Source organism: Haemaphysalis longicornis, unplaced genomic scaffold (assembly GCF_048455015.1).
Source record: "Haemaphysalis longicornis isolate Haplotype H1 unplaced genomic scaffold, Haemaphysalis longicornis Haplotype H1 scaffold_9, whole genome shotgun sequence".
NCBI classification, from domain to species: domain Eukaryota; kingdom Metazoa; phylum Arthropoda; class Arachnida; order Ixodida; family Ixodidae; genus Haemaphysalis; species Haemaphysalis longicornis.
Window position 1 is genome coordinate 43,580,206 of NW_027526460.1, and position 25,761 is coordinate 43,605,966.

Below are 25,761 nucleotides of genomic sequence, written 5' to 3' on the forward strand. Positions count from 1 at the left end.
TTGTGGAGGATGCTGCAGCAGAATGTGTGTGGTGGGGGGGGGGGGGGGGTGATAGGAAGCCGCTGGAGAAAGTTCTGCGTGCTTGTTGGCAGTCCGTAATGATGATCTCTGCAGGGGTTTGAGCAATTGCTAGGGCTATGTTCATTGGACCCCTTTTAGCCATGGCTAGTCTGCCCCTGACGAGAACGCATGACGGCCATTGAAGACGGGGAGCGTGGTTTTTACACGACTCCCACTTGTGCGTGCGATCCACTAATTTTTGAATTTTGCAGCATCATGAATTTTTTCTTCACCGGAGGCCACGTGCGTTGCGAAAGCGCTGCATGGAGCGCGGGCTTCCGTGACGTTGCAAAAGGTCACGGGGGCTGCAGCGGCTCCCTATTCCGCCTAACACTGCAAAATGATTTACACCAAAGAAAGACAGCCTTTGAAATGGTGTAATTAACGGTAAAATACCCTTTAAAATAGTGTATTCTTGTGTTCTCGCTAAGGTGCAAGGGTGCTATATACGACAAAAAAGCCCTAAGCGGTGTTGTTTTTTTTATTTTGCTTTTTTGTGCTAGGGTTTAGGGGTGTTAGTTATAGACAGTTATTTAGAACCTTTAGGGTGTAAATAATTTTACAGTTTAGAAGTAGGTCGCGGTGCATTCGGGTTACATCCAAGCCGCAATAGGGGGCCTCACATTAGCAGCTCTCGCTGCAAAAGTCTAATTCCCTTGCTCGTACGGGTAAAACCGATGGGCCCGGAATACGACTCTTGTGTTGGGGACAACCAAGATAGTAGAGCAGGAATTACACACGTTTCGGTCCGTCAACGTACCATGATGCTCGACCTCATCTTTTTCCTTGTGCTCATTTCTGCTTCCCATCCTTCTCGTGATCTGTCTTGTTCCTTTCGTTCGCCTCTCCGCTCCTGCTTCTGTCTTCCTCCTCTTCCCTACATTGCATTTGAAAGAGAGGTAGACGGATAGCACGATAACAGACAACAGTAATGCTCGTTGCTGCGCAGTTTTCTTTGAAGGTGCCTATTAAGTCCCCAAGTTTCGCGCCCCAAGTCTTTGCCGGGAGTACGCATTGACGGTATAAGCTTTCGTTTTAGCGACAGAGGTAGCCTAATGTTCGCTACATCAGTGTGTTTCCGCAACTGCTCCTCAACCTATAGCGAGTCTACGTTTGACTTCCTTGTCGTTGTTTTCATTGGCACACAAAACTTGCCCTTTCTAGAATTTCGCGGGCTAGGAGGCTAAACGGCGCGCTTTTTGCATGTTTATATAACATTAGTTTACCGTTATTCATATTTATCTCTAACCTTGTGACTAAGCTTACCAAGTCAACAACCTTCATATTGTGCTCATATCACTAACCCTGTCCTTAAACTGGTTATTACTGACCAATAAATGCATCGCTAACTAACACGCATTGGCATGAAATGATGAACAAAGGTAAGTATTGGCGTTAACTTTCTTTCGTTTCACTTTACGACGGACCCTTAAGGCGACCATACCGGGCATGGAATAGTCGCTAGAGCATGATAATAGACAGGTTGTTGGCTGATAACTTCGGGTTTGGGTTCGCAAGCACAAATTGCCAGCCGACCAAAATATTAATTCCAGTGAAAGTACCGCATCGCCTCTGTCGGAAGCGAATTGACCCCACGGTAAAAGAAAAGTGGTGCACCCAGATATTTGATCAAATTACGGCAGCACAGCCCTTTCCGGAATACTGCCCTCAGCTTTGTCCGCGCTGGTCGAGGTGACAGTCGCAGATAAGCTAACGGCCTTCGACCGAGCAAGCAGCGCTTCAACACGGCAGCTACCATCATCATCATGATTTATTATACCCTTAAGGGCCCCTTGCGGGGTATTACATAAGGGGGGTGCAAGTACAGAAATTCCACAGCAGGTAATGGTCGATGGTACAGGCGTAGAAGTGAGGCAGATTCATAAAGAAATGGCAGCAACACAGCAAACATATACCGTTGACAAAGGGCCGAGGCGTGCCGAGAAGACAAAGGGCGAAACGTGCAGAGGGAACCATAAATTCTATTTTTTAAAGCGGAAGCTTTCTTAGTCGAACCGATGGCGTTCTGTTAAAAAAGTAATGCTCTGATGAGATCTCGGGAAACATGGCGCGTGCGTCAAATCAGGCTTCCATTGTGCCAAAACCGTTACTTGAAAATCGCGAAAAAGGAACACTTCTAGATAAGACAATACACGCATCGATAATGAAAAATGAGTACAATGGTATCCAGTTCTCTTATGAGCCACGTATGATCGTTCGTAGCTGCGTTTACTTTCTGCGCGAAAAATCTTAGCATCAGTTCATTCTTCATTAGCGATTTGGGACTTCGATGGTTTGGCGATCGATTGGGCGCACTTTCAGCTTTTGTGCTTCTCTACACTTTCTTTGGGAAGGGATAGTAAATTTTTACATAACAATGATAATGTTAGCATGCGCGGGAATCGCGGGACTTCTTCTTTCGCAACAGCTGCAGTGACGTCAGTGACGTCAGCGCAAGCTATGTATGCGCGTCCCAATGCCCAATTGCGGCCAGTACCCAATTTGCCTGTGCTGCGTCGGTGTAGTCATAACTAGCAGTCGCATAGAATATGTATATTGCGCTATACTACGTTCGAGTGGTTCTATAACTACAGTAGCGTAGAAATTTGGGCTTGTTGGTTCATAACTTACAAATATATAGCGCAGAAGACGAGAGACACAGACAAGTAGACACACACGGCGCTATCTGTGTCGTGTAGCGCCGTGTGTGTCTACTTGTCGTCTGTGTCTCTCGTCTTCTGCGCTATATATTTGTAAGTTCTATAACTACGTTGGGGTGGTTTTATCTTCCCAGCCACAAAGCAGAAAGACGAGGTGGGCAGTGATGGCAGAGGCTTGACAGTCCGCTTTTGGCCTTACTCTGTCGATGCCCGTCGTCCTTTCGTTCGGGGCCACCTCTCTGTGGTTCTGTTTTTGAGCGGTGGTGGTTGCGCCCATTCGCGCGTACATTTTAGACTAGACGCATGTCCTGTTAACCCGGTCAAAACGTGGTCTTTCTTTTATTCTCCCAACGATGACATGAATATATAATTCTCCAGTTCTGTTAGTATTTAATTACATGTCCGTTTCGCCACTTCAATTCTAGAAACTGATTTTATAGTGGTATGAGGTGGGCGTTTTAGACGAGAAAAGCTACCGCGTTTCTTGGCCAATCCCCCAAGTGGGTATGTGCCATTAATGAAGGAGCAACAACAACAACGATTGGGCAGTGAAGCGTCAAGTGCACGGGGAAAAATGTGAGAGAGGATAGTGTATGAACCTGCTTGTAGTGGGCACCAGATTCGCTTGAAAAATTCGAACTTCTTTTGAATCTGTTATAAAGAGCCTCTAAAAACACGTACGGTCCATTTCCTCTCCAGGATAAGGCATACAACGATAAATAGGTCCCATAAAATTGGTTGCGTTATAAGGCAGCGTCTTAGCAGAGACTGATAGCTTCCTTTATCGTGTGCATATGCTCGATTGTATGAAGACCAGTTATTTGTCCACTAGGTCACCCATTCTTACGAACGTAATCGCCTTTCGTTTACCGCGTGCAGACATCATGTACTGTATTTTGTCTGTGGGACACGGCAATTCTGCGTTAGATGTTTGGCCTCATTAAGTTTACGCACGCTCGGGGGAGAACGAAGCCGTGGACCCTTGAGCACGGTTAACGAATCAAAACAAAACAAAAATTGGAGTAGAATGGGAGGGGCGCATGACAAGTACGGTATTTACGGCCTCCAACAGCGAAGCACGTAGTTACGCAGGGAAGCTACAATTTCCGAAGATGACGGCGCCATCTGCCCCAAGCCGTAAGAAAGCTCGGAAACGACTTCCACGTCCGAGGCAGGCGGGTGACTGCGCGGGGCAATAGTATTGTCGGCGAAACGCTCCCAATCTGTCTCTTCTTCGCACGCTTATCTGTGACGCTGGCATCGCCTTATCAGCGTGTGCGACGTGGCCCCTCCGTGGCAGTAGAAGCTTGATTTTTTTACTCTTTATGCCCTTCTTCGCTTGGATTACACGCCGGCGACAGCGCTGCGGGTCTTCCAGCTGCCAGGCTACCGGCCGTCTGCTTTGCCTCGATTGTGAGTGACCACGGACAGCTAGCTGCTGCTACTGCTGCTCGGAAGCGTGCACTCCGAGGGAAAACAAAAGCCGACAGTGTCTTTGTTCTGACGTGTTTCACTGAAGCATCTCCCGTGATGCGGCCCACATGGAACCCGGCCGGTCGGACTGCGCTGATCGCGGCGCTTTGTGTGCTGCACATGGTGTCGTGCTCCACTGGGAACGCAGAAGAAACCGATTCCAAGGTGGCCCAAGTTCGGCAGAAATACGGAATGAAGGACATAATCCACGACATCGAGTAAGTTTGCGAAGCGTGAGTTCTGCTCCGTCGTCTTCTCTCGCTGTGATAGCCGGGTGCTCCGAATACTGCGCCGGTGGAGGGTTTGGAATGATTTGTAGCCCCCGGGTTTCTTCGACGCCGGCCGAAATCGCTCCATATTCGACACCCCGCGACTCGGAACTAAATCGGCAGCGCGGAGCGTTGGAGACCACGGCAGCATCTAGCGCATACCATTGCTTAATAACTGGTATAGTGCAAAATTCATTTGATCTTGAAGACACCGCCGGTAGCAGCTATTAGACGCGATTGCGTTTCGAGTTAGTAGCACTTTGGGCTATTTGTTCTACAGGAGCCAACAAAAAATAAATAAAACGTCGTACGAGGGAAGTTGACGAGGCGATAGCTTGTCATTTTACTTTATTTGTCCTGTATGTTTTGTTTGCGCTTGTGTAACTGCCTAAGAAAATTTCTCGTGTTGCCCTAGCTCCGCCCACTTCCTTTTAAAAAAAGGAAATGTTATGGGTGCAGTGCTTATGTTATCAACCAATCGTTAGCAGCAAAGTACCTCACTGATTTAGTTTGCCGAAAGAACCGATCATGTATTCAATTTGTTTCCACCTTTTGTGAGCATATTATTTCCTTAGCGTGAACAATGGAGGGGGAAAGAGCTACAGTGCCTAGCTTCAGCTTCTATTTTAGAGTTTTTGTGCACTTATTTTGCACTATTGCGCAAGAACATTTGTTACCGTTCCCATCATTTGACGTTTTTACGGCTGTCGGTAATACATTTCATCTAGTCGTAGATCACAACGTTTATGCCTCTCGCCGACATAGTCACACTTTATTTTTGTGCTCTCTATGGGTTTGAGCTCATTGTAGAGCCGTTTCAAAACGCTGTACTAACCGCGCCAAAATTGCCATTAAAAATGACAAGGGTTGCAGAATTGAAACAATGAATGAAATAAAACAAGTTGAAATACGTTTACGGGCAGCTACACGGACGGCAAAGGTATAGTATAACCGGAGTCCAAATAAGCCGAGGCTTGCGAGCGCTTGCAAATTAAAGCCCTTATTGTAAAATCGCATCGTCGCGCCGTCTGGCGTTTCGCCGTAGCTTCCCTCCGGATACCGAGACCTCCCGTTGCACGTGCTCGTCTTTTCGTGTTAGCTGCAGTGTCTCTTCCTGCACTTGCAAACGACAAGCTAATTAATTACAAGCGGTGATTGTGGTTGGTTTCCACCTTCACAACGTCTCGCACGCGGCTCGGAGGTGCGCGCGCGGACAGCAAGGGTCAGTCCGTTGCTCGCTTTGCCTTGCTCAAACTCATGACCCACTGTCAGATACCTTCGTTTATTTTGAGAACGTTATATTGTTTATCGTGCTTTCACGGGGCGTTGTCACTTTCTGTATGCCGCGAAGGACGCATTGTAATTTTTATGGTCGCTACACGCGAGCTAATGGCACTAGGGGGGACGTGATCACAGGTGACGCTTTCATTGTTTTGCTCTCAGTACAGTTGTCTGTTGCTGCAACAGAGCAAGGCAGGCGCTGATTAAAGGGCTGAGCAACAAAAACAAAAAAAGAATACATAAAAGTTAACGAGCGACGCACCGCCCTATCTGATTAGTAACTTTCCCTTCTCATAGAAAAATATCGTATGGTCGGCCGTAGAAAATCTTTTTATGGTTGCATGCTATAGCTATTTGGCCCAATTATAGCTATAGCAGCTCCTATGGCCACCTTTAGCTCCTATAGACATCCCAATGGGTGTCACTGTTTAGCTTCTCCTATGGTCCTATTGGTGGTCTTTTCTATAGAAACTTGGGAAAAGATCGCCAGCAAGCCAAGCCGTATACTACGTAGACATTAGTTCCAGCAGAGGCAAGCACAACATCGTAGTGCTGAACACAGGCCTTCATCCGGCAGTAGCCAGTAGCTAGCATTTTCAAAAGTAGCGCCAACATCAACACAGCAGGCATTGAACTCTACGCCATCACCAGTTACCATGACACCTTCACATCGCATAGGCTCCAGGCTACAGAACTCCCAGTTGTCATTTTCACAGGTTCTCAAGAAGCACGCCGGCAAATTATATTGCATGACATGAATAAGCATAAGGCAGATTTAATAAATCCTCACTGTCATCATTGCTATGATATCATATGGACACCTTGCCACACGGAGATGTTGCAACCACGCTCGTCCGTGAATTATGAGAATTCGGGCCCCAAGCATGCACCTGGAGAGGTCCAGTGGTCGTGACATCAGGAGCAATATTCTAAGAGACCTTAAAAACTTAACCTCAGAAAGCCCAAACATATTTCCAGGCAAACAGAAATTTCAGAAACCTGTGTACTTTTACTTAGGGCTAATGTGACTTCATTCATACGAAAAACAAAATGAAACTTCAAACCGGCCAAAAATTATTAAACGCATCATATATATGCCATTACCTCGTCATTTCAAAATGACGGCCGCCGTTTGAGAAAATCAGGCATACATGGTACATGGTGCACTACGGAAGCTAGCATAAAAGAGCATACCTTTGGACGTGAAAATTTTGAGTTACCCGCCGCGGTGGCTCAGTGGCTAAGGCGTTGCGCTGCTGAGCACGAGGTCACGGGTTCGATTCCTTGCCGCGGCGGCCGCTTTTCTGATGGAGGCGAAAAGCAAAAACGCCCGTGTGTACGAGATTTCGGCGCACGTTAAAGATCCCCAGGTGGTCAAAATTAATCCGGAGCCCTCCACTACGGCGCGCCTCACCGCCTGCGTTGCGTCGGCGCGTTAAATCCTACAATCAATCAATCAATCAATCAATCAATCAATCAATCAATCAATCAATCAATCAATCAATCAATCAATCAATCAATCAATCAATCAATCAATCAATCAATCAATCAATCAATCAATCAATCAAAATTTTGAGTTGCTTCTTACAATGCAAAGAGTACGCCAGTTAGTTGCGTTGGGTGACATTAATTTTTACTGTACATTATGCAGGCACCTGAAAGAAGACCTGAAGACAATCACGGATTTGCAACTCGAGGGCAAGTTGACGGAAGACGAGACTGTCTTCTACTTCTTTCGGTAAGTTGTCTTTCCAACTTTTTTTCTTTTCAGCGCGTACTGTTCGAATATCCGGTACTTGTTTTCAAATAGTCGTGTAACGCAGTTGGCCCTTTAACGTCGGCCAGCGCTCTTGTGCTCGTTCAATGTGTGGGAATCGGCTTACTTTACGTTTTAATAAGCGGTTATTAAACTGCAAAAATTGCAACAAGGATCCTCAATGAAAACGCCCAGGCACGTCCGCATCTAAACAAAGAAATGGTTGTTTCGGGGGAAAATGAATTAAAACCATGCATGTAAAGAAGTGCGAAGCACCTCAAGTTGTTCCGCACCTCAAGTTCAAATTTAATACCTGTTATTAGTGTCTTGACATCAAATGTCAACAAAAATATCTATTTACAGTAAGTCTAATCAGTTTTATGCACGTCGCAGCAAAGTATCGAACTTCGAGAGAGAGAGAGAGAGAGAGAGAGAGAGAGAGAGAGAGAGAGATCTTTAATGAAGAGGTCAGCTGTACTAACGGTAGTGCTTGCTACTCCAGATTGGGGTGAATACTGTGAGATGACATCAGTAAATAGAGAGCGAGAGAGAAAGAAAATAAAAGAAATAAAACAGGAAAAGAAAAGGGGGTGTGCACATATATGAAATGTGTATGTTCAGAGGGTTCACACTACCTCTTCTAGCCCGGTTTCGCAAGAAAAGTAAGCAGAGTTTTTGTACCCAGCACTGCCTCGTCATGATTTCGCCAGGCTCCAAGGAAGTGCGAGAGTTCTAGAGCACCTCTACGTCAGAGTCGCACAAGTGCCTTCAACGCTGTTGCCCGTTGACTGAATATCGCGGACAGTGGCTTAAAATGTACCTAATGTTGTCAGTAGTATAGCACACTTGACAAAATGGCGACTCTACCCGGCCCAGCTTAAACAAAAGGATTCGGGTGTATGGAACGTTAAGTCGCTGCCGGTGTAGCCCGCCTTCAGTGCGCTTGGGCAGTCGCCGCGGATGCCGGAAATCGCACTTAGGGCATATCACATGGAGAGGCGTATACGTTCTCAGAGGATCCTGTCATGGTGGGCAGCTGTAGTCTCTATCCTAGGCCAAATGCAGCTGCTTTGCTATCCTCGTTGCAAAACGGGATTCCAGCGGTGTAGTTTAGGAAGTGAGCTTCTCTGGCGGCCGCATCGGAGACGATGTTGTCCGTTATACCAGAATGACCTGGTAGCCACTGAAAGCAAAGTTCATGTCCCTAGCTCACCGCACTTGTGTATATTTAATTCATATCCCAGACAAGTTGGTTGCGGCAATCAGGCGGCTTATTTAATAGTTGTAAGGCTGTCCGAGAATCGGAAAGAATTGCCCACCGCCGAGCAGGACTTCCGCTTATGTAAAGGAGTGCTCCTCTGACAGCTGCTAGCTCAGTGGCGGTGGATGATGTTCTGTGGCTGAGCTTTTTCTCATTTAAAGCATCAGGCTTAGCTAGCGTTGATTATTAATTATGCAAAGCGTTGATAGGCAGACGAATTTCAGACTATTTTCCTGTCTAACATGCGTAATCTTACAATTAACAAACTCGCTGATTAATCAAACAACGCCGTAACAAATTACGGTTGCCGGTTGACGGAAAAGTAGTTTTGCTAAGCTTGAAATACCCTCAACGAAAAAGGCAGGCCATTGAAAAGCTTACACTAAATGGCGTTTTGTTTTGAATAAAAAAACTTATCGTCTGTACTGTTTTTTCCGAGAATTGCTGAGTACCCCCAGTCTACCTGTTGCGACGCCGACCCCCCCCCCCATTTTCCCCTCCCTTTCGTGTTGCTTTGCAAGCAATAGTAATGCGAAAATGTTTTCTAGATATTTAAATTTTTTCCACAGTTTGTAGAGTCGTACTATCCTAGACAAGTTCCTCAAATGCAGAATATCATTTTTAGTTTTCTATTTATCTTTCCGTTCAACCACTTAATTGTAGAGGTTTCCTGTCACTGACGCATGCTCCTAATTGTTTATCTTCTGTCTTTCCCATTTCTCGTACTCCTGATCGACTTTGTTTCACTGTAGACCTCACGTATCTCGAAACATTCCGCGGGCACCGTTGTCCTTGTACAGTGCCGTCCACTGTTAAAAGAAACTGGCCAGCGTGTGGCCGCTGCGCTCCGCGAAGCGCCGGCGCCGAGATGTGGCGAGAATCGGAGACAGCCGGCGGATGCGCACTGGCTGCACGAGTCGGGAGAAGCCGCTCTGTCGTCTGCTCCGCTGTGCAGCTCAGCTTGCCATAACTGAGGAATTTCGCACTCGAAGGATGCTGAGCGGCACGGCGAAGCGCCGTAGCAGACGACAGAGCGGCTTCTCCTGCATCGTGCAGTCAGTGTGCGCACTTTCATACGGCCTGCGCACCCAACAAGGAAACGATACAGCAGATTCTTGACAGAGTGAGGGCGCTTGGAACCAACCCTCTACCCTCCCAACCCTCTTTTTTCTTAGTCGACGCATCTGCTCTGGCCGAGCGAGCCGACAACGCTTGCCGCACATGTTTTGGATCTGCCGCGGAATATCACCGGTACCAATGAATTCCTTCGCTGCTATATCTCACCAAAAAGAAGTCACGTTGTGCACTTCAGTTGCGTGATTTAGAGTTTTAGCTGTATGTTTTTGACAGTGCGCTCGCTGCCAGCAGTCCACTCAGCCCGACCGGAGCGTGAGCAGCAGAAACACGTTTAGCTAAGCGATAACCGTATCTCCCTCGGCGGGAAATCATTCGCGTCACTGGTCGTGTCCTGTGTGTGTGCAAACCAAGACATCATCCGAAAGGAAAAATAAGAACTGATATTTAAATCATGGAAAATGCCGCGTTTATTGCCTGCCTCACCATTTGCATATAATACAGTCGCTGATAAGATATGAAGGCCTCTCATATTTTTCTTCGTGTGCCCCGAGTTAAAATGTTTCTTTCAATTTTTTGATTAGGCGCTTCCGAGTGATAATGTTAGGCTGTTTGACCCCATTAGACCGAAAATTCAGAAGGGGGGGAAGCAGCCGCCTATTTTAATGACGCACATGTAAATTGACACGGACAGGTACCACGTGTAGCCACGGCAGGGCTACGGCAGTGGCAAATGCGCGCGCGCCGCCGCTCTACGCTCTACCCCGCCCGTGCTGTAGGTCACCCGGCGAGGGTTGGTCCGCAGCGCCACGAACTAGCGGCGGTGAAAGGTGGGAACTACACCCGAAGCTCAGGCCGTATGAAAGTGCGCGCTCGCCGCTCCTCCAGTCCGGCCGTGGCATGCGCCGGCTGTCTCCGATTCTCGCCGCAACTCGGCGCTGGCGCTTCGCGGAGCGCAGCGGCCACACGCTGGCCGGTTCCCTTTAACAGTGGACGGCACTGTACCTTGAAAGTGATTGCGGGAGAATCGTCTAGCTGCCACGTCCAGCTTTTTTTGCCTCCCTCCTGGTGTTCTTGTTCACTTAACTAGGTCTGTCATTAATGGCAAAATTACCTTGCGGCGCTTTCGTGCTAAACGCAGCATGCACGACTTTGACGACAACAACAAGCTGGACGGTTGGGAGTTGTTGGCCGCCATGAAGCACATGAGTGACCACGGCCACAACAAGGACAACGCTGAGACCGGTATCAGCGAAACTGTCGGTAAGAGGCCACACGGGGCGCTTGCCAACGCTCCAAATCAAAACCACAACGCCGTAGGTTAGCAACAAAGAAAAAAAATACCTGAAGAAAGAGGCGGCGGAGGGAGGGTAGGGAAAATGTATTGGTGGTAAAGGTTGGGAAATGGAACTTAGGGAGTGCATCAGAAGAGGGAATTGGGAGAGATGTACGATCAGGTCCTGGTGCTGAAGGGTGAACGGTGAAGTTGAATGTGGTACGGGGAAGGAGCAAGGAGGGTCGTTACGTGGCTATCGTCTTTGGAGGTCAAAGCTACCGCCTTCGAAGGGATTTACAGCCAAGCAAGAAGATACGTGGTCAATTTTTGAAGCTTATTTTTTACTCCTCTGAGCGTCCTCCCTCTGATTACTTGCTGATGTTTGTGTGCAACTAATGTGTCCCTTCATTGCGCGTTGCTTCCAGCTGCCGTGGATGCCCTGATGATGTTCGACAAGAACGAGGACGGATTCCTCGAGTACGCTGAACTACGGAGTTCCACCGAAGAACCGTAGAGAGGACACGCTCGAGGGGACGCATCGGCCACCGACGTGCCTTTTCTTATTGTTGTGTAAAAGGGTCGAAAGTTGGGCGAGTTGGTATTGACGCATCTTAAAATTCAACTGCGCGCAAATTAACGAGGAGAGATGTACGCTTGTGGTGTACGCTTGTGGTGTCTTCAGTGTGTTCACGTCCTCGTTAATTTGCGCGCAGTTGAATTTTAAGATGCTTATTGTTGTGATTTACACTGCTCGCTTTACGGACTAATCACGCAGCGCTTTAAATGTTATATGACGCGCATGCTGCTCAGCTCCAGCGATGCTGGATGCAACAATGATGACTGTATTTTGTTCCTTAAGGAGGCCCTCTTGCAGGCGCCATCGATGCTTGCAAACGGGCGTCGACCAAAGTACTCGACTGGTATTTATATCCGTAGTTGCTCAAGGGTCAAGTGAGGTGCGTTTTAACAAGAATGAAACGTTAACATTTTCGTTAGTTTTTAAAGTAGCCACAACGGCATGGTTAAGTACAGCCATCACAATTTTTGTTCGTCCATTCTGTGTAACTTAGTTTGAAGTCACCCGCCATTTCAATGGTAAAATAAACACTGTTGCATTCCTTTTCCTGTTGCGTTTCTCTATCTATGTAAGTTCAAGCGTCGTCACTGCTTGCTGGCACCACTTTCCGCCTTTGAACACGAAGAAGCACGCCGAAGGTGGGAGTTCGCACTTTCAAGTTTCCCGCCGCTGCAGTTGACTCTGGGGGACCCGCATCCGAAGCCGCAGCCGGAGTTCCGAACAGCTCGCTTTGTTTTCGCAACAGCCATCTGCGGCGCCGCCGCAGGCTATCGGCGCAGGCTCCCCTCCCGCCGACGGATGTCAACCCCCGAGCGAGAACCGCGATTCTAGCGTAGCCCCTCTCCCTTTGCGAGTCTGGAAGTCTCATCTTTCGCCTTGGCAGGCATCTCTGCAGCGCGCAGCGAGTCAGATGCAGTGCTCGGTTGTCAGCGCCCGCAACGAACCGACGTCGAGCCATTGCGCGTGGTCCACGTGTGTGTGCTGTATTTGTGCGTGTGTGCGCGCGCCTGACTGAGGCGTTTCCACGCCGTTGATGTGAGCGTGGCGTTCGTCGACGGCTTCGGCAGATGCGGGCTCTCTCTCTCCCTCCCTCGGCGTCGAAGCACAGCAAACGTGGCTTGACACTCTCGGGCCATTAAATCAGCCCGGCAGCTGCAGCAGCAGTCCCGCTGTTCGGAAAGCTATCTCGGCTCCTGTGTCGCGCGCCGACGCTTTGTCCTGTCCCTTCGATTCGCGGCAATCAAAAGATGACGCACCGTCGTCTCTTGTGGGCCTTGTGCGTGGCGGTCCTTCTCGGAGTGGTGGCTGCGCAGGCCGGCGACCAGCAGCAGATGCAGCCCAACGAGGCCGACGCGCTTCGCAAGAAATGGTCGGCCGTCGAGGTTGTCCGCGATTTGGGGTGAGTCCCTGTTACGGCGCTTTCTTCACCGAGAGTTTTCGCCGATGCTAGAACTTCGACGCGAGTGATTTGTTTAGCCAGGTGTAGACTGGTGTATAGATCTAGCTTGGGACGGTTGCTATAGTGGTAGTGGTGGTAGTCTCACGGGGATGCTGTGACCTTTTCGGGCTGGATTAGATTTTGTGGTGTGGACTTAGGCCTGTAAAAGCAACCAAGACCCCTCGTACGTTTTACGTAGGGGAGGGGACGTTTGTTACCGTCAGTGGAACCGGAATCCGGGGCATCCATAGCTGAGCGCTAGGAGCTAGGTGCAGGCTGCCGTATTTGCTCGAGCGTTGATTGAGGCGGGTAGTCGGGTCGCCTGGTGAGCGTCAGCAAAGGTCACGGTCATTTCGTTAAAGGCGATTCGTCACGAAGACATGCGGGCTTCCAATTTTCGAAAGTTTTGGTACATGAGAATAGGACTGCGTATAACGGGATATGTACAGGCTTAGCCCCTCTTATCCTTCGGGTGCGTGCCCGGTCATGCTCAAACCACTGAAGGAGCCCGTTAACTGAGCACAGTTCCGAGGTTTGGATGGTTTACGAGCTCTGCTCTAAGCTGTGGCGCAATGATACGACCTCGGCGTCGCGAAGGCGGGTTTTTTTAGCTTGCAAAAGCCCGTAACAAGAGAGCTTATGCTTCATATGTTAAGTGGTACACTTCGTGCGAAGCAACTTTGTTGCAATTAACCATTCGTACACTACGCAAAAAAAGGCTTTTTTTTGAAGGTGGGTTTGTTCTGGAATCCTGAAGCGTCACCCGAATTTGCATGCGCGCTAAAATTTTCCATCAGATCGTCCATACGAATTTTCCACACCACTATCTTGTACGCGATAGCTTTTCGTCAGTAGCTGCGGGTGTGGAGGGCTGATTTGTAAATGTACATTTAAACACGCGCGCAAAATATCTTTTATGCTAGTTACGTCGTGTATGTGTATATCTGTTTAGCAGGACAAGAAATAAAGGAAATAAAAATGGGTGCATGTTTTGACGAAATTCAAGCGTCTTATAGTGAACGCTAAATAAGCTTTGTGCTGATTTGTGGCTCTCGCATTTCAAAGTGACTACCACCCCGACGGTACGTTACTTTTCTGGCTCTGTACCGTGGTTTATTTTTCTTTAAATTTCAGCCACATCAAGAAGGACCTGGCGAAGATGATCGAACTGGAAGGCGCCGGAGCCCTGTCGCAGGACGAGCTCTATTTCTACTACTTCCGGTGAGCGGGTCATTTCAGCATCGCCGCTTTTCGCCACTCGGAATGAACTCTAATTATCGTTGTAGTATAGTGTACTGAATTGGGGAGTGTGTCGTGTGCGGGGGCAAAACGGGTCTCCTCAGCGATGAAGCTCTTTAACAGCATCCCTATAGTACACTGTAGTTGTAGGGATCTAGGAGTAACGTTGGGTGGCATTGGCCGTTCACTCGTATCTCCCAGAAGCAAAATATCTGGTAGACCCTTCCAATTTCTGGAGTAACGTGGCTATGCGATTCTGGGATTATTGCACGAGGTTTCGCTGGGGGAAAAAGTGACTTTGGGTGGCACAAAGGGGAAGCCTCGTTTCATCCAGCTCCTCACTGGGGCGATGACAGCGATGAGTAGCGGGCCTCCTTCGCTCCTGGAAAGGTAGATTACGACGCTTACGACTAGTGTTGATACCCAATAACCCGCATCGTTATCACGCTCCCCTCATCCGAGTGGCAGGCACCCCGAGCAGGAGCGTTCATCATCACCATCACCAGCCTATCTACGCACACTGCAGGGCAAAGGCCTCTCCCATTAAACTCCGATTATCCCGGTCCTGTGCTAACTGCGACCAATTTATCCCCGCAAACTTCTGGATCTCATCTGCACATCTAACTTTCTGCCGCCCCCTGCAACGCTTGCCTTTCCTAGGAGTCCACTCTATTGCCCTTAATGACCAACGATTATCTTGCCTTCGCATTACATGTCCTGCCGACGTCCATTTCTTCTTAATTTCTACTAATATGTTCTTGACACGCGTTTTTTCCCTGACCCACTCCGCTCTCTTCTTGTCCCTTAATCTTGCCCGTTGCTCGCTGAGTTGCCCTCAGTTTAAGTTGAACCCTCTTAGTGAGCCTCCAAGTTTCTGCCCCGTACGTGAGTACCGTTAAGATGCAGTCGTCATACACTCCCTTCTTCAGGGACAATGGCAGGCTGTCATTCATTATCTGAGAATGCCTGCCGAATGCACTCACCCCATTCTTATCTTTCTAATTATCTCTGCCTCATGGCAGGAGCGTTATTCCTCCTTAATTTAAAGGCGTTCGCCTTTCGTGATGCTTCTGGATGGCGCGAAGTTGTTCACATGCGAATGCAAATGGTATCGCAAAATAAATGAAGAATGCACTTTGAATTGCAAATGGACAATGCTTTATTTGCGAGCGTATTGAAGGGGCGCTGTCCAGACAAGCACGAGACTAAACGAGGGAAATAAAGAAAAACAAAACGGTTGTTTCTGATTTGCGATTTAGCATACCTTTGATTTAATTAGCTTCGTGAAACTTGGAAGAGCTACAGTTTTATCTTAGCAGACAAAGGTGAGGCTATCCGTTTCATGGTGGCTGTGTGAGGCTGCTTGAATAACTTAGGAGCGGTGGCTTCATGTTAAATGTATTGAAACCATGCCTGAGGATTGTTCATCGTACCGGATGATATAAAACTCCCCATGGTTGTGCAGTCTGAGCAATCAAACGTCACTGTTTCGGAACAGGTCCGGTAAAAACACGAGTTTAAACCCTTTTCTGTAACTGTACACTTCCACAAAGCCGGTGTTACTGACTAGAGCTGTGCACGGGCCAGATTCTGGCTCGGGCCCGGTCTGGGCCCGGTGCTTATCGCAGCCGGCCCGGCCGGAAAAAAGACCAACGGCCTGGCCCGGCCTGAGACCATGGCCCGGGCCCGGCCTGCCTGCGTATTCACAATCGTATCCCGTAGGGGCCCGCGGCTGCTTGGGGCACGCTTGGCAGCAGAAATCCACCTAAAGCAGATAAAAAGCATCCTAAGTGAAGTAATAACAGGCAAAACCAAACTAAAGCGGGCAGCGCAACCCCAAATGGGAAACACAATCACGAAAAAGTACAAATCAAAAGCTGGAACTGACTTAAAAGGAACAGAACCACCCGAAATTTTGTTTATAATGCACAAGTTCATAAATGGATATCAAGCGGAACAAAAAAAAAAAGTTTTAATGAAAACAAAAAAAAAAAAAAACGGCGCCTGTGGGATTTGAACTTGGTTCATGCGATTGCTACCCGGAAAGGAACCTCCATATCACCCGCCGCGGTGGCTCAGTGGCTGAGGCGTTGCGCTGCCGAGCACGAGGTCGCGAATTCGATTCCCGGCCGCGGTGGCCGCTTTTCTGATGGAGGCGAAAAGCAAAAACGCTTGTGCGTACGAGATTTCGGCGCACGTTAAAGATCCCCAGGTGGTCAAAATTAATCCGTAACCCTCCACTACGGCGCGCCTCATCGCCTGAGTTGCGTCGGCGCGTTAAACCCTACAATCAATCAATCAATCAATCAATCAATCAATCAATCAATCAATCAATCAATCAATCAATCAATCAATCAATCAATCAATCAATCAACCTCCATATCGCAAGACCTGCCGGCTCCGGGCCACGGGGTTAAGCCCCGTGGAATGTCAAAAGAAAAAAAAAAGCTGGTGCTTCTTTTAGCCACGTCGCCAACGTGTAGGTTCTGCGCTATTATAGAATACCTAAGTATCGCCTCACCGTACCGGGCCGCCAGGGTGGCCCGGCCTGACCGAAGCATTAATATTTCGGTCCCGGCCGTGGCCCGGGTGAAAAGTTAGTCGGGTGATCCGAGCTTGGCGTGCACAGGCTGGGATGGGCCCGGGCTTTCGGGGAGGCCCGAGCTCGTGCACGCCTCTAGTACTTACAGAGGATGGGAATTTTGAAAGGCTGAGATGGCTCCACTGTGCACTGTGACAACTAAATGAAACTCGCTGGCTGAAACGTCAAGTGCAGTATAATTTTTTATAGTTTACTCAAAATCTGGCCTCATGGCGAAGAGGTGGCACACCAAATGGCTGACGAAAGGCGCCCAAAATGGCCGACGGGTCAAAGCACAACAAGAAGCAGATGGAAGAACGCTGGGATTGACGACTAAGTTTCTCAAGAAAGCTCCTGTAAACAAAGCACGGTAATTGAGCTTATAAGAAAATTGGGTAAATTTAGGGTTGTGTAGCAGTCGACCCAGTACCCCCGGAATGCGGAGCGTGTTGAATCAAATGAAATCAAATTAAGGTTTATTAATTCCGGTGAAACTACAAACATACATGAGGGTAATACTAGAGGTCTCGAACTGAGGCACTGCCGGGGGGACCTGTTGTTGAATGTATCAACAAGGGATTGAAAGTTTAGCCTTATTAAAACATGCACAATCTTGAACAGGTACACCGAAGTGACAAAAATACGTACAAGTTATTTTGCGTTGTACGATTTACGTGATAACGTTTAATTCAGTGTCAGTGTTGTTATGAAACATTTAACAAAAGGAATCGGCGGAACATTGGACACAATTTTTATTAGTGCGCCGCAATACCAATGAAAAAGTACACGTGTACAGAAATGTCCAGTACTCAATTACTTCAACAACCAAATGACCACATTAACATAAACGAGCACAATTGCGAATACATGTTAATTAGAAATAAGCTCGAAATCCAGGCGTACAATCTTCCACCAAGGCCAAAGACAGCTAAAGGCTCTAGAAGTACACTGTGCAAGACCTGCCTGTTCTGCAATGGCTGTCGCCCACATGTAAAAAGCAGCTCAATGCGGCCAGGAATAACTGTCTCCGTACCTGTCTCGTCCTCCTTAAGGGCTCATCCTATGTTGGCACTGTCGCAGTGGCTGGTTTCTTGCCTTTGGATGTTTGGATGTTCTTTGGATGTTCTCTATCACCCCTATGCATAAAATATAGCATACCTGGACTTGCCTGAAAAAATTGTGGTTGTTTCCTCTGTCATAGGAATCGGTAAAACACGATAGTGAAATGTGCAGCAAAATCTGCAGCTGAGCATGATTTGCGGGTCGGCCGCTGTCTTGTGGTTGTGCTTGGCGAGCGACGTCCTGCTGGCGGGTCGCTTCGGCAAAGGTGTGCTGGCGTCATTTGACGTCAGTGAAATCTTGCTGTATCCCAGCATAGAACACTTTCGCGTTAAAATATAAAACCCGAAAACAAACAACCCTAAGTATAACGTACTGTTTAGTACTAAATGTTGCTTCCCCGCAAGAAGACCCTGTGTGCAAGGGTGCACCCTACTGCTTGCTTTGTTGTACTGGCGTCACTTCCGGGACGGATATGACGTCACTACATGTTTGTGTATCCGGGAATAAAACACTTTCGTGTTAAAAAGTTATGCCTCAGACTTGCCTCCCCCAATTAACACTTGCCCTTAATATGTAACCAATACTCTCATAGGACCCACATTTTTGCTCATCTACGCCTGACTTCAGTTCTTCTGGGCTCTTCATTTCATCAACCGGCCAAGCACTCTCATACTGTCTTGAGCGCCCAACGTCATCCACATCTGCTGAGCTTCATGCCATTAAACAAGCACTTCGCTAAAGTCTCCGCCATCAGCCAGCACAATGGGTTATCTTTACATATTCTAAGGCAGCGCTACAAACTCTTCGACGTTCCAGCTGCTTCAGCATTCACGAACATATATACCGTGATGTCTCCTACCTAAATCATCTAGTCTGCCTCGCGGGGCACCGCGTGATACTGCAGTGGATCCCTGCACACTGCGGCATCATAGGCAACGAAAAAGCAGATGACGCTGTCAAGAGAGGATTAAGACTGAAACGTGAGGAACATTTTCTTCACGAAACACGATGCCTCGAAACTATCAAAGGAGCTTGTTTTCGGGGAAAGAAGCACCTTGTGGTCTCTCCCGGAAAAGCAGCACCCATTCCTGCGTCATGTTGATCCTACTTTGGCACTGAGGTTACCGGAGCGACTTCCACGTCAGCTAGAGACTTTGATCCATCGTTTACGTCTCAACGTAGTGCTCACAGATACCTACCGGTATCGCCTGGGCCTAACCTTATACTTGTATTGCGACAACTGCGGTTCACCGGAAACAGTCTAACATATTTTACTGCAGTTCCCTACATACGGTCAAGCAAGAAACGACCTCACACAGAAGATCGAGTGCCTCAACCACAGTTTCCTAACTTTAAAAGCACTTCTGGGACCATGGTCATCTCCCTTGTCTCAGCGTAAAGTGCTAACCGCATTATTTGAATACCTCAATGACATCGGGGTCGCTGAGGTGAGGCCGTCCTTGCACTGTGCAACCCTCTATAGACTTTTCACGTGTCGCACTGACGGTCCCCAACACACAAGCTACCTCCTTTATTTACTTATTTTATTTCCTTCTTCCTTCTGTCCCTTCCGCCTTACTCCCTATTGCAACTTTATTTTCTCCTCCCCACCGTGCAAAGTAGCATTAGGCATTCACATGCCGGCACACCTCTCTGCTTTCCTCTAATAAAGAGCTCTCTCTCTCTCTCTCTCTCTCTCTCTCTCTCTCTCTCTCTCTCTCTCTCTCTCTCTCTCTCTCTCTCTCTCTCTCTCTCTCTCTCTCTCTCTCTCTCTCTCGAAATTTTGGTAAAGCAGCATCAATTAAAAAATAAGGAAGCTGTAGCTATAGGGTGAACAGAAAATAATTTTGGTGCAAAAATCTGAATCGGTACAGCAGTTTATTTGCACAAAATGAACGAAGTAGACGCATAAAGCTTGGCATGGTCTAGGCTTATCTCATTGCCATCATCAGTGACTAATTCCAAAGTTTAATTGCACGTAATTCAACAATGATTTTTATAGTATTTTTGGAGTTAGAAGCTGTTTTGAAATGAAAAGCGCTCGTTTTTCCTTTTGGCGGTGGAATGGAAAGGGACGTCTGGCCTGAAGTACAAATGAGGCCTGAATTTGAATTAGTCTGTAACCATGCAGTTATTCCGAAGAGGGCAACGTCTAAAGTGTGGCTTCGATACTTAATATTGCAAATATATGGCAAGTTCGCCCCACATTTGTCTCATAACTAGATCCCGAAAAGACTATTTTCTAAATGCGGCTATTCGTAGAGAAGCAGCAGTATTTCGTAATTTCTTTGCTGCTATAACCGTGTTTTAAGTGGGAAGTCGCTGAAGAACAACACCCTAAATCTCAAGGTGCGACTGGATTGTCTAGTTAGACCCTGACACTTTGCCGCAGGATGCATGACTTCGACAATAACAACAAGCTGGACGGCCAGGAGATGATGGCAGCTATGTTCCACACAAACCACCACGAGGAGGACGACGAGCACGACGGAAAGGCGCCGCTGATCATACCGGAACAGGACATTGCCAGTGAGTATGAACGTTGCGCGTCGCAATCTGTCAGTCGTTCCCTAGCATCACATTCCTAAAAAGGCTGTTTCAAGGTGGCGTAACCTAACTCAGTCTAACATAAACCCAACGTAACTAATCTAAAGCTAACCTAAGGTAATTTGACCTACTCTTACTGCAGTTTTTTTCTTTTTTCAATTCCGTTGAACTCAAAACAGCGTGAAGTTCCGGAACGACCTGCAAAAGGACTCTCCTTCACTGTACAGCACTGGAAGTGTTCAACAGTCGACAAGCGTTTCCTGTTAAGGCCCCCCCGTGCCTACAGCATAAGGGCGCCACCCTTCCAACGTTGAACGCAACAGTTGTAGGCCACTGGAATCAAAATGAAGAATTAAGAAAAAAACATGATTAACTAAAATATCTGACAAAATAGTTATGATCCCTTCCACTCTGTGAAAATGGATGACCAGCGAAGCTTTTTAGCACACACCGTAGAGGGGACTGAGCAATAAGGTGAAACGTATGACCGAAGTTTCTCTCTTCAGCGTTGATGGCGTTAGTTCCTAGGAAAGACGCGTGCTTTTATTTTTACTCTGCTAATTTTAAAAATGGTGCCTATTAATGCATCATCTGAAATCCACTCAAAACGCCCTGCATTTGAAGAAAAAGCACTCTTGATTAAGTTTAAACATTTTTTAGCTGTCTCCAACGATTCGGAGAATTCTCTCAGCAGAGAAACGAAAACGTTCGATCACGAAGCAATTAGCCACTCGACACCACCGAAACTGCACCGCCCGAAGACACTCAGAAAACCGCAATTTACGGCCACGGCCGCGCCGAGTAGCTCCGAGCCCCTCTATAGCACAACGCGCCCGAGACTCCCGAGAACACGAGGCGCCAGACGCAACGCGAGTGTTTACGTTCCGTTTCACTCTCTCTCTCGTGTACGTGCCCCACGCCTGTGCACCGCGTCAGACGTTTTCTATCCGTGCTCCTCTGTCCTTATCCACTGCAACAGTGCAACCTCAGTTTTCTCAATAATTAAATGCTTTAAATTCTCAAAACCTAGTTTCTCCATTCGATCTTCATTCGAGCCACGACATGGCTGACAATTTAATCATTATAATAGCGTGAATGGAGATAATTGGTCGACGGAAATTTGAAAAGCAAAAATACAATAAAAACAAACGGAATTATACACATGAACTTACGAAATCAAAAATATGTAACTCTTACACCTCCCCCACAAAACAAAGACAAGAAATAGAAAGCAAATGAAACAAAAACTGACCCCATGAAAAGGAGAAATGTAGCTCGATGTTTCGCTTATGGCAAAACGCGTTTTATTAGACAGCACGAGAACGATGCAGATGAGAACGGGGTTTATACAAAATGTACGATCTCGGTAAGCAGCACTTTCTGCCATGCATGAAACAGCACATGCACCGTGAACTGGATAACCGTCAAATCGGTTATCCGGTTAAATCGGCTCGGAGTGGCTCCGACCTTGAAGGGCAGTTATCCGTATTTTTAGCAGCAGATAATTAATCAGTATATCCGGTTTCAGTCGCTGGTTAACCGGATATTCTAATATTGGAATGGATGTGTGTGAAATATATTCCTCAATGGAGCAGCCACGGAAAAGACATCTTCAAAAAAGCGGCAGCGAAACGGTGACGCTATAAAATCGACACCCCCCCCCCCCCCCACACACACACACACACTCACACACACAAAAAAAGCTCGGGTTTGCGAAGATATCTTTCGTATATAAAACAGAAATCGGGATATCCGAACATCCGGATACAAAACCGGTTAACAAGGTACGCTAACCGATCGTGCGGTCCGGTTATTCGGCTTTCCAGTTCGAATAACCGGAGATTCGAATGACCGGATAACCGGTTTTGCCGCAAAACCGGTTTGGTATCGCCCCACTTTTGTGTGCTAAAGACACTGGCGTACGGAGCGGGCTGAGGGGTATTTTTATTTATTTATTTATTGAAGAACATACTGCAGGCCATGGAGGCCCAAGCAGGAGGGGCATAAAATGGTAACAATATCAACCATACAAAAATACAAAGGGTAAACAGCAAAAAGCAGAAACAAGTGGTATAAAACAGTGTACGCTAGGCACAACTAAACATTGGCTTGTAATGAACCGAGAGAGTTTAGACAATTTTCGGGTGTATTGTTCCAATCATTAATTGTGCGGATGAAAATAGTAAATTTAAACAGATTGGTAGAAGCGAACATTGTGGTTAAGGACAGAGAATGGAAATGACGAGTATGGCGAGTAGCAAGGGGTTTCAAGAAGGAACTCCAGTCCAAAGCAGTTTTGCTGAGATGAAGCAAATACAACAATTTAAGGCGGAGAAACTGTCTTCTGGACTGCATGGTTGGAATTCCGTTGCTACGCATCAGCTCGGAAACCGAATCTGTGGGATGAAATTTTGAATAAACAAACCGAATAGCTCTCCTTTGGATCTTTTCTAACAAGTCAATATTCTTTAATGTGTGAGGGTCCCAAACAGCGCAAGCATACTGCAGTTCAGGTCTAATTAGCGTTTTGTGTGCAAGTAGTTTAACATTAGTTGGAGCGTCTCGAAGCTTATGCTGAAGTAAACATAATTTACGAAAGGAAGGAACATTAGTAATATGCGAATTCCAGCTTAGATTATTTGTTCAAGTTATGCCCAAATATTTATATTCCTTAACTTGGTTTAAGATATTTCCTGTGAGAGAGTACGAAAATTGGTAAGAATTCCGTTTATTGGTGATTGAAGGACTCTGGTGATGCGAAGGGAGACGGGTTTTTCGGGGTTTAGTACCATGCCCCATTCAAGGCTCCAGGAGAGGATTGCAGTGAGTGCGAAATTTAGAGCTTCCTGGTCACCAATAGAACATTATTAAAAATAACGCAGTCGTCGGTGAGAAGTCGAATTCGGACGGGTTCTTTGACCACGGAGACAATGTCATTGCAGTAAATTAGAAAAAGCCTGGGTCCAATAACGCTTCCCTGAGGGACTCCGGAGGTGACTGGAAGAGTACTAGAAATAGAACCGTCAATGTCTACATATTGGCTTCGATTCGGCAAATAATCCGAAACCCATCCTACAAAAAAGGAAGGAAGCCCGATGAGACGCAGTTTGTGAATTATTTTATGATGCGGCACTAAATCAAACGCTTTGGTGAAGTCTAAAAAATTCATCTACCTGCCCGCCATCATCGAGTGTGGAAACGAAAGAATGAACAGTTGAACTTAATTGAGTGGTGGTTGAAAAGCCCTTCCTAAAACCATGTTGCAATGGAGGTAGAATCTGGTGTTCAAGAAAATTTAAGATAAGAGTTCCTATTATATGCTCTAGAAGTTTCCATGAGGACGACAGAATAGAAATGGGACGATAGTTAGCTAAAGAAAGAGGGGTATGATAGCAGATCTAATGGACGCCTGAAAAACAATAACGAGGAAATTGGCTAAGGGTTCAGCATAACGACGCTAGCAAGCGTTGGGTAAACCATCGGGTCCTGGAGAAGATTTTAGCGTTAAATTGAGGAGCATGTTAAGAACGCCATCGTAAGACACTACGTTAATATCTGGGAAACTGGAATTATTTGGAGGGGGTACACCTCAGCTAGAAAATACGCTGTGAAAATATTTGTTAAAATGCCAAGCGATTTCCGAAGGGTTATCTAACATTGAGCCGTTGTGTGAACTCTTATAAATCTTTTTACGTTCGCTGACAAAGCTCCAAAATTTCTGGGGGTCCTCTTTTATAAAATTGGGCAGAGTAGTATTAAAATAAAAACTATGGAGAGGGGGGGGGACTCTACATGTCCACAAATAACTGATTGATTGATTGATTGATTGATTGATTGATTGATTGATTGATTGATTGATTGATTGATTGATTGATTGATTGATTGATTGATTGATTGATTGATTGATTGATTGATTGATTGATTGATTGATTGATTGATTAGCAGGTTTAACGCGCCGACGCTACACAGGCGATGAGGCGCGCCGTAGTGGAGGGCTCCGGATTAATTTTGACCAGCTGGGGATCTTTGACGTGCGCCCAGATCTCGAACACACCGGCATTTTTGCTTTTCGCCTCCATTAGAAAAGCGGCCGCCGTGGTCGGGAATCGAATCCGCGACTTTGGGCTCAGCAGCACAACCCCATAGCCACTGAGCCACCGCGGCGAGTCAAATAACTACCAGTAGTGGATAACCTGCGCACGAATTGCATGCGTTTTCAACGTATCGTCTCACCACGAATGTTAGCCGTTTTTACAATTGCAAAATGAACGACGCAATCGAAATGATATCTGGAGAACGACGTTATCTCGAAGACTTGTGGGTCCGCAGCACCACAATTAAAATAGTAGCAAGAGAATAGAATGACGGTGCTCGTGCTCTGACTGCTCCCGTACAGCACCGAATGCAGAGCGACTTCCTCGCGGTGGGTTCTCTCTCCGCAGGCGGGGGGGTAATTGGGCTGGGGGTTCACATTTCCACAGCCTTTGTATTGCGTGCGGAGCACCTTAGGACCGCACAATGTCCGTCCGCGTCCGTGCGCATAGCATTTACAACCGCAAAAAAATCACGCAGGCACCAGCAGGATTCGAGACTGTGTCTGGTAGACCAGACAGAGTTAGTGTCAGTCGTCTTACCCAGTGGGCTACGGCCGTGAGTAAGTGCTCGACAGTCAGACGGCTTACTCCCTCGCCTTTAACGGTGCGGAGTACTTTAGGACCTCCAATGTCCGTTCGCATCCATCCGTGCGCATACCATAATCAAGCGAAAATTAAGCGAAATTCGATTTTAGCCATCAGTTGCAGTTTCATTTAGGGAATAATCAAGGTGCAACTCACGGCTCAAATCGAATTTCGCTTTATTTTCGCAAATTTTCGTTGGGGCGCAAATCGGATGTCACTCGGGGCGGAACTTGGATGTCATTTCGAGTCCCCGTATTCCACACCCTCGCTATCATCCACGGAATGGAGATGCTGCCATTTTTTTAGTTTGTACGCATTTCAGCTTCTTTTTTATTTTATTTTTCCCCCTTTCATGCTTTCTCTTTCCATTTTTGTAATGGGGTTCTGCGTGCGTCACTAAGATGTTCTCTCTTTTTGCAGGCTACGTGGACTCCGTTCTTCAGGCCGACAAAAACCAGGACGGCTTTATTTCTTACCCGGAGTTAAGAACGAGCGACCTGACCAACCAAATTTAGCACCTGTGCCAAC

At 47.1% G+C, this 25,761-nt stretch overlaps 2 protein-coding genes across 2 annotated transcripts; both read left to right on the top strand.

Annotated features, from left to right (window-relative positions):
- Positions 1-3,944: 3,944 nt before the first annotated feature.
- On the top strand, positions 3,945-12,233 carry LOC144153007 (longistatin-like). Its single transcript, XM_077684629.1, has 5 exons — positions 3,945-4,411; positions 7,395-7,481; positions 10,976-11,097; positions 11,536-11,669; positions 11,839-12,233. The coding sequence occupies exons 1-4, from the start codon at positions 4,251-4,253 to the stop codon at positions 11,622-11,624; spliced, it is 459 nt and encodes a 152-aa protein (XP_077540755.1). The 5' UTR covers positions 3,945-4,250; the 3' UTR covers positions 11,625-11,669; positions 11,839-12,233.
- A 236-nt stretch (positions 12,234-12,469) lies between these two features.
- LOC144153006 (longistatin) lies at positions 12,470-25,756 on the top strand. The gene is made up of 4 exons (XM_077684628.1): positions 12,470-13,086; positions 14,260-14,346; positions 20,400-20,536; positions 25,654-25,756. The coding sequence occupies exons 1-4, from the start codon at positions 12,935-12,937 to the stop codon at positions 25,746-25,748; spliced, it is 471 nt and encodes a 156-aa protein (XP_077540754.1). The 5' UTR covers positions 12,470-12,934; the 3' UTR covers positions 25,749-25,756.
- The last annotated feature ends 5 nt before the right edge of the window (positions 25,757-25,761 follow it).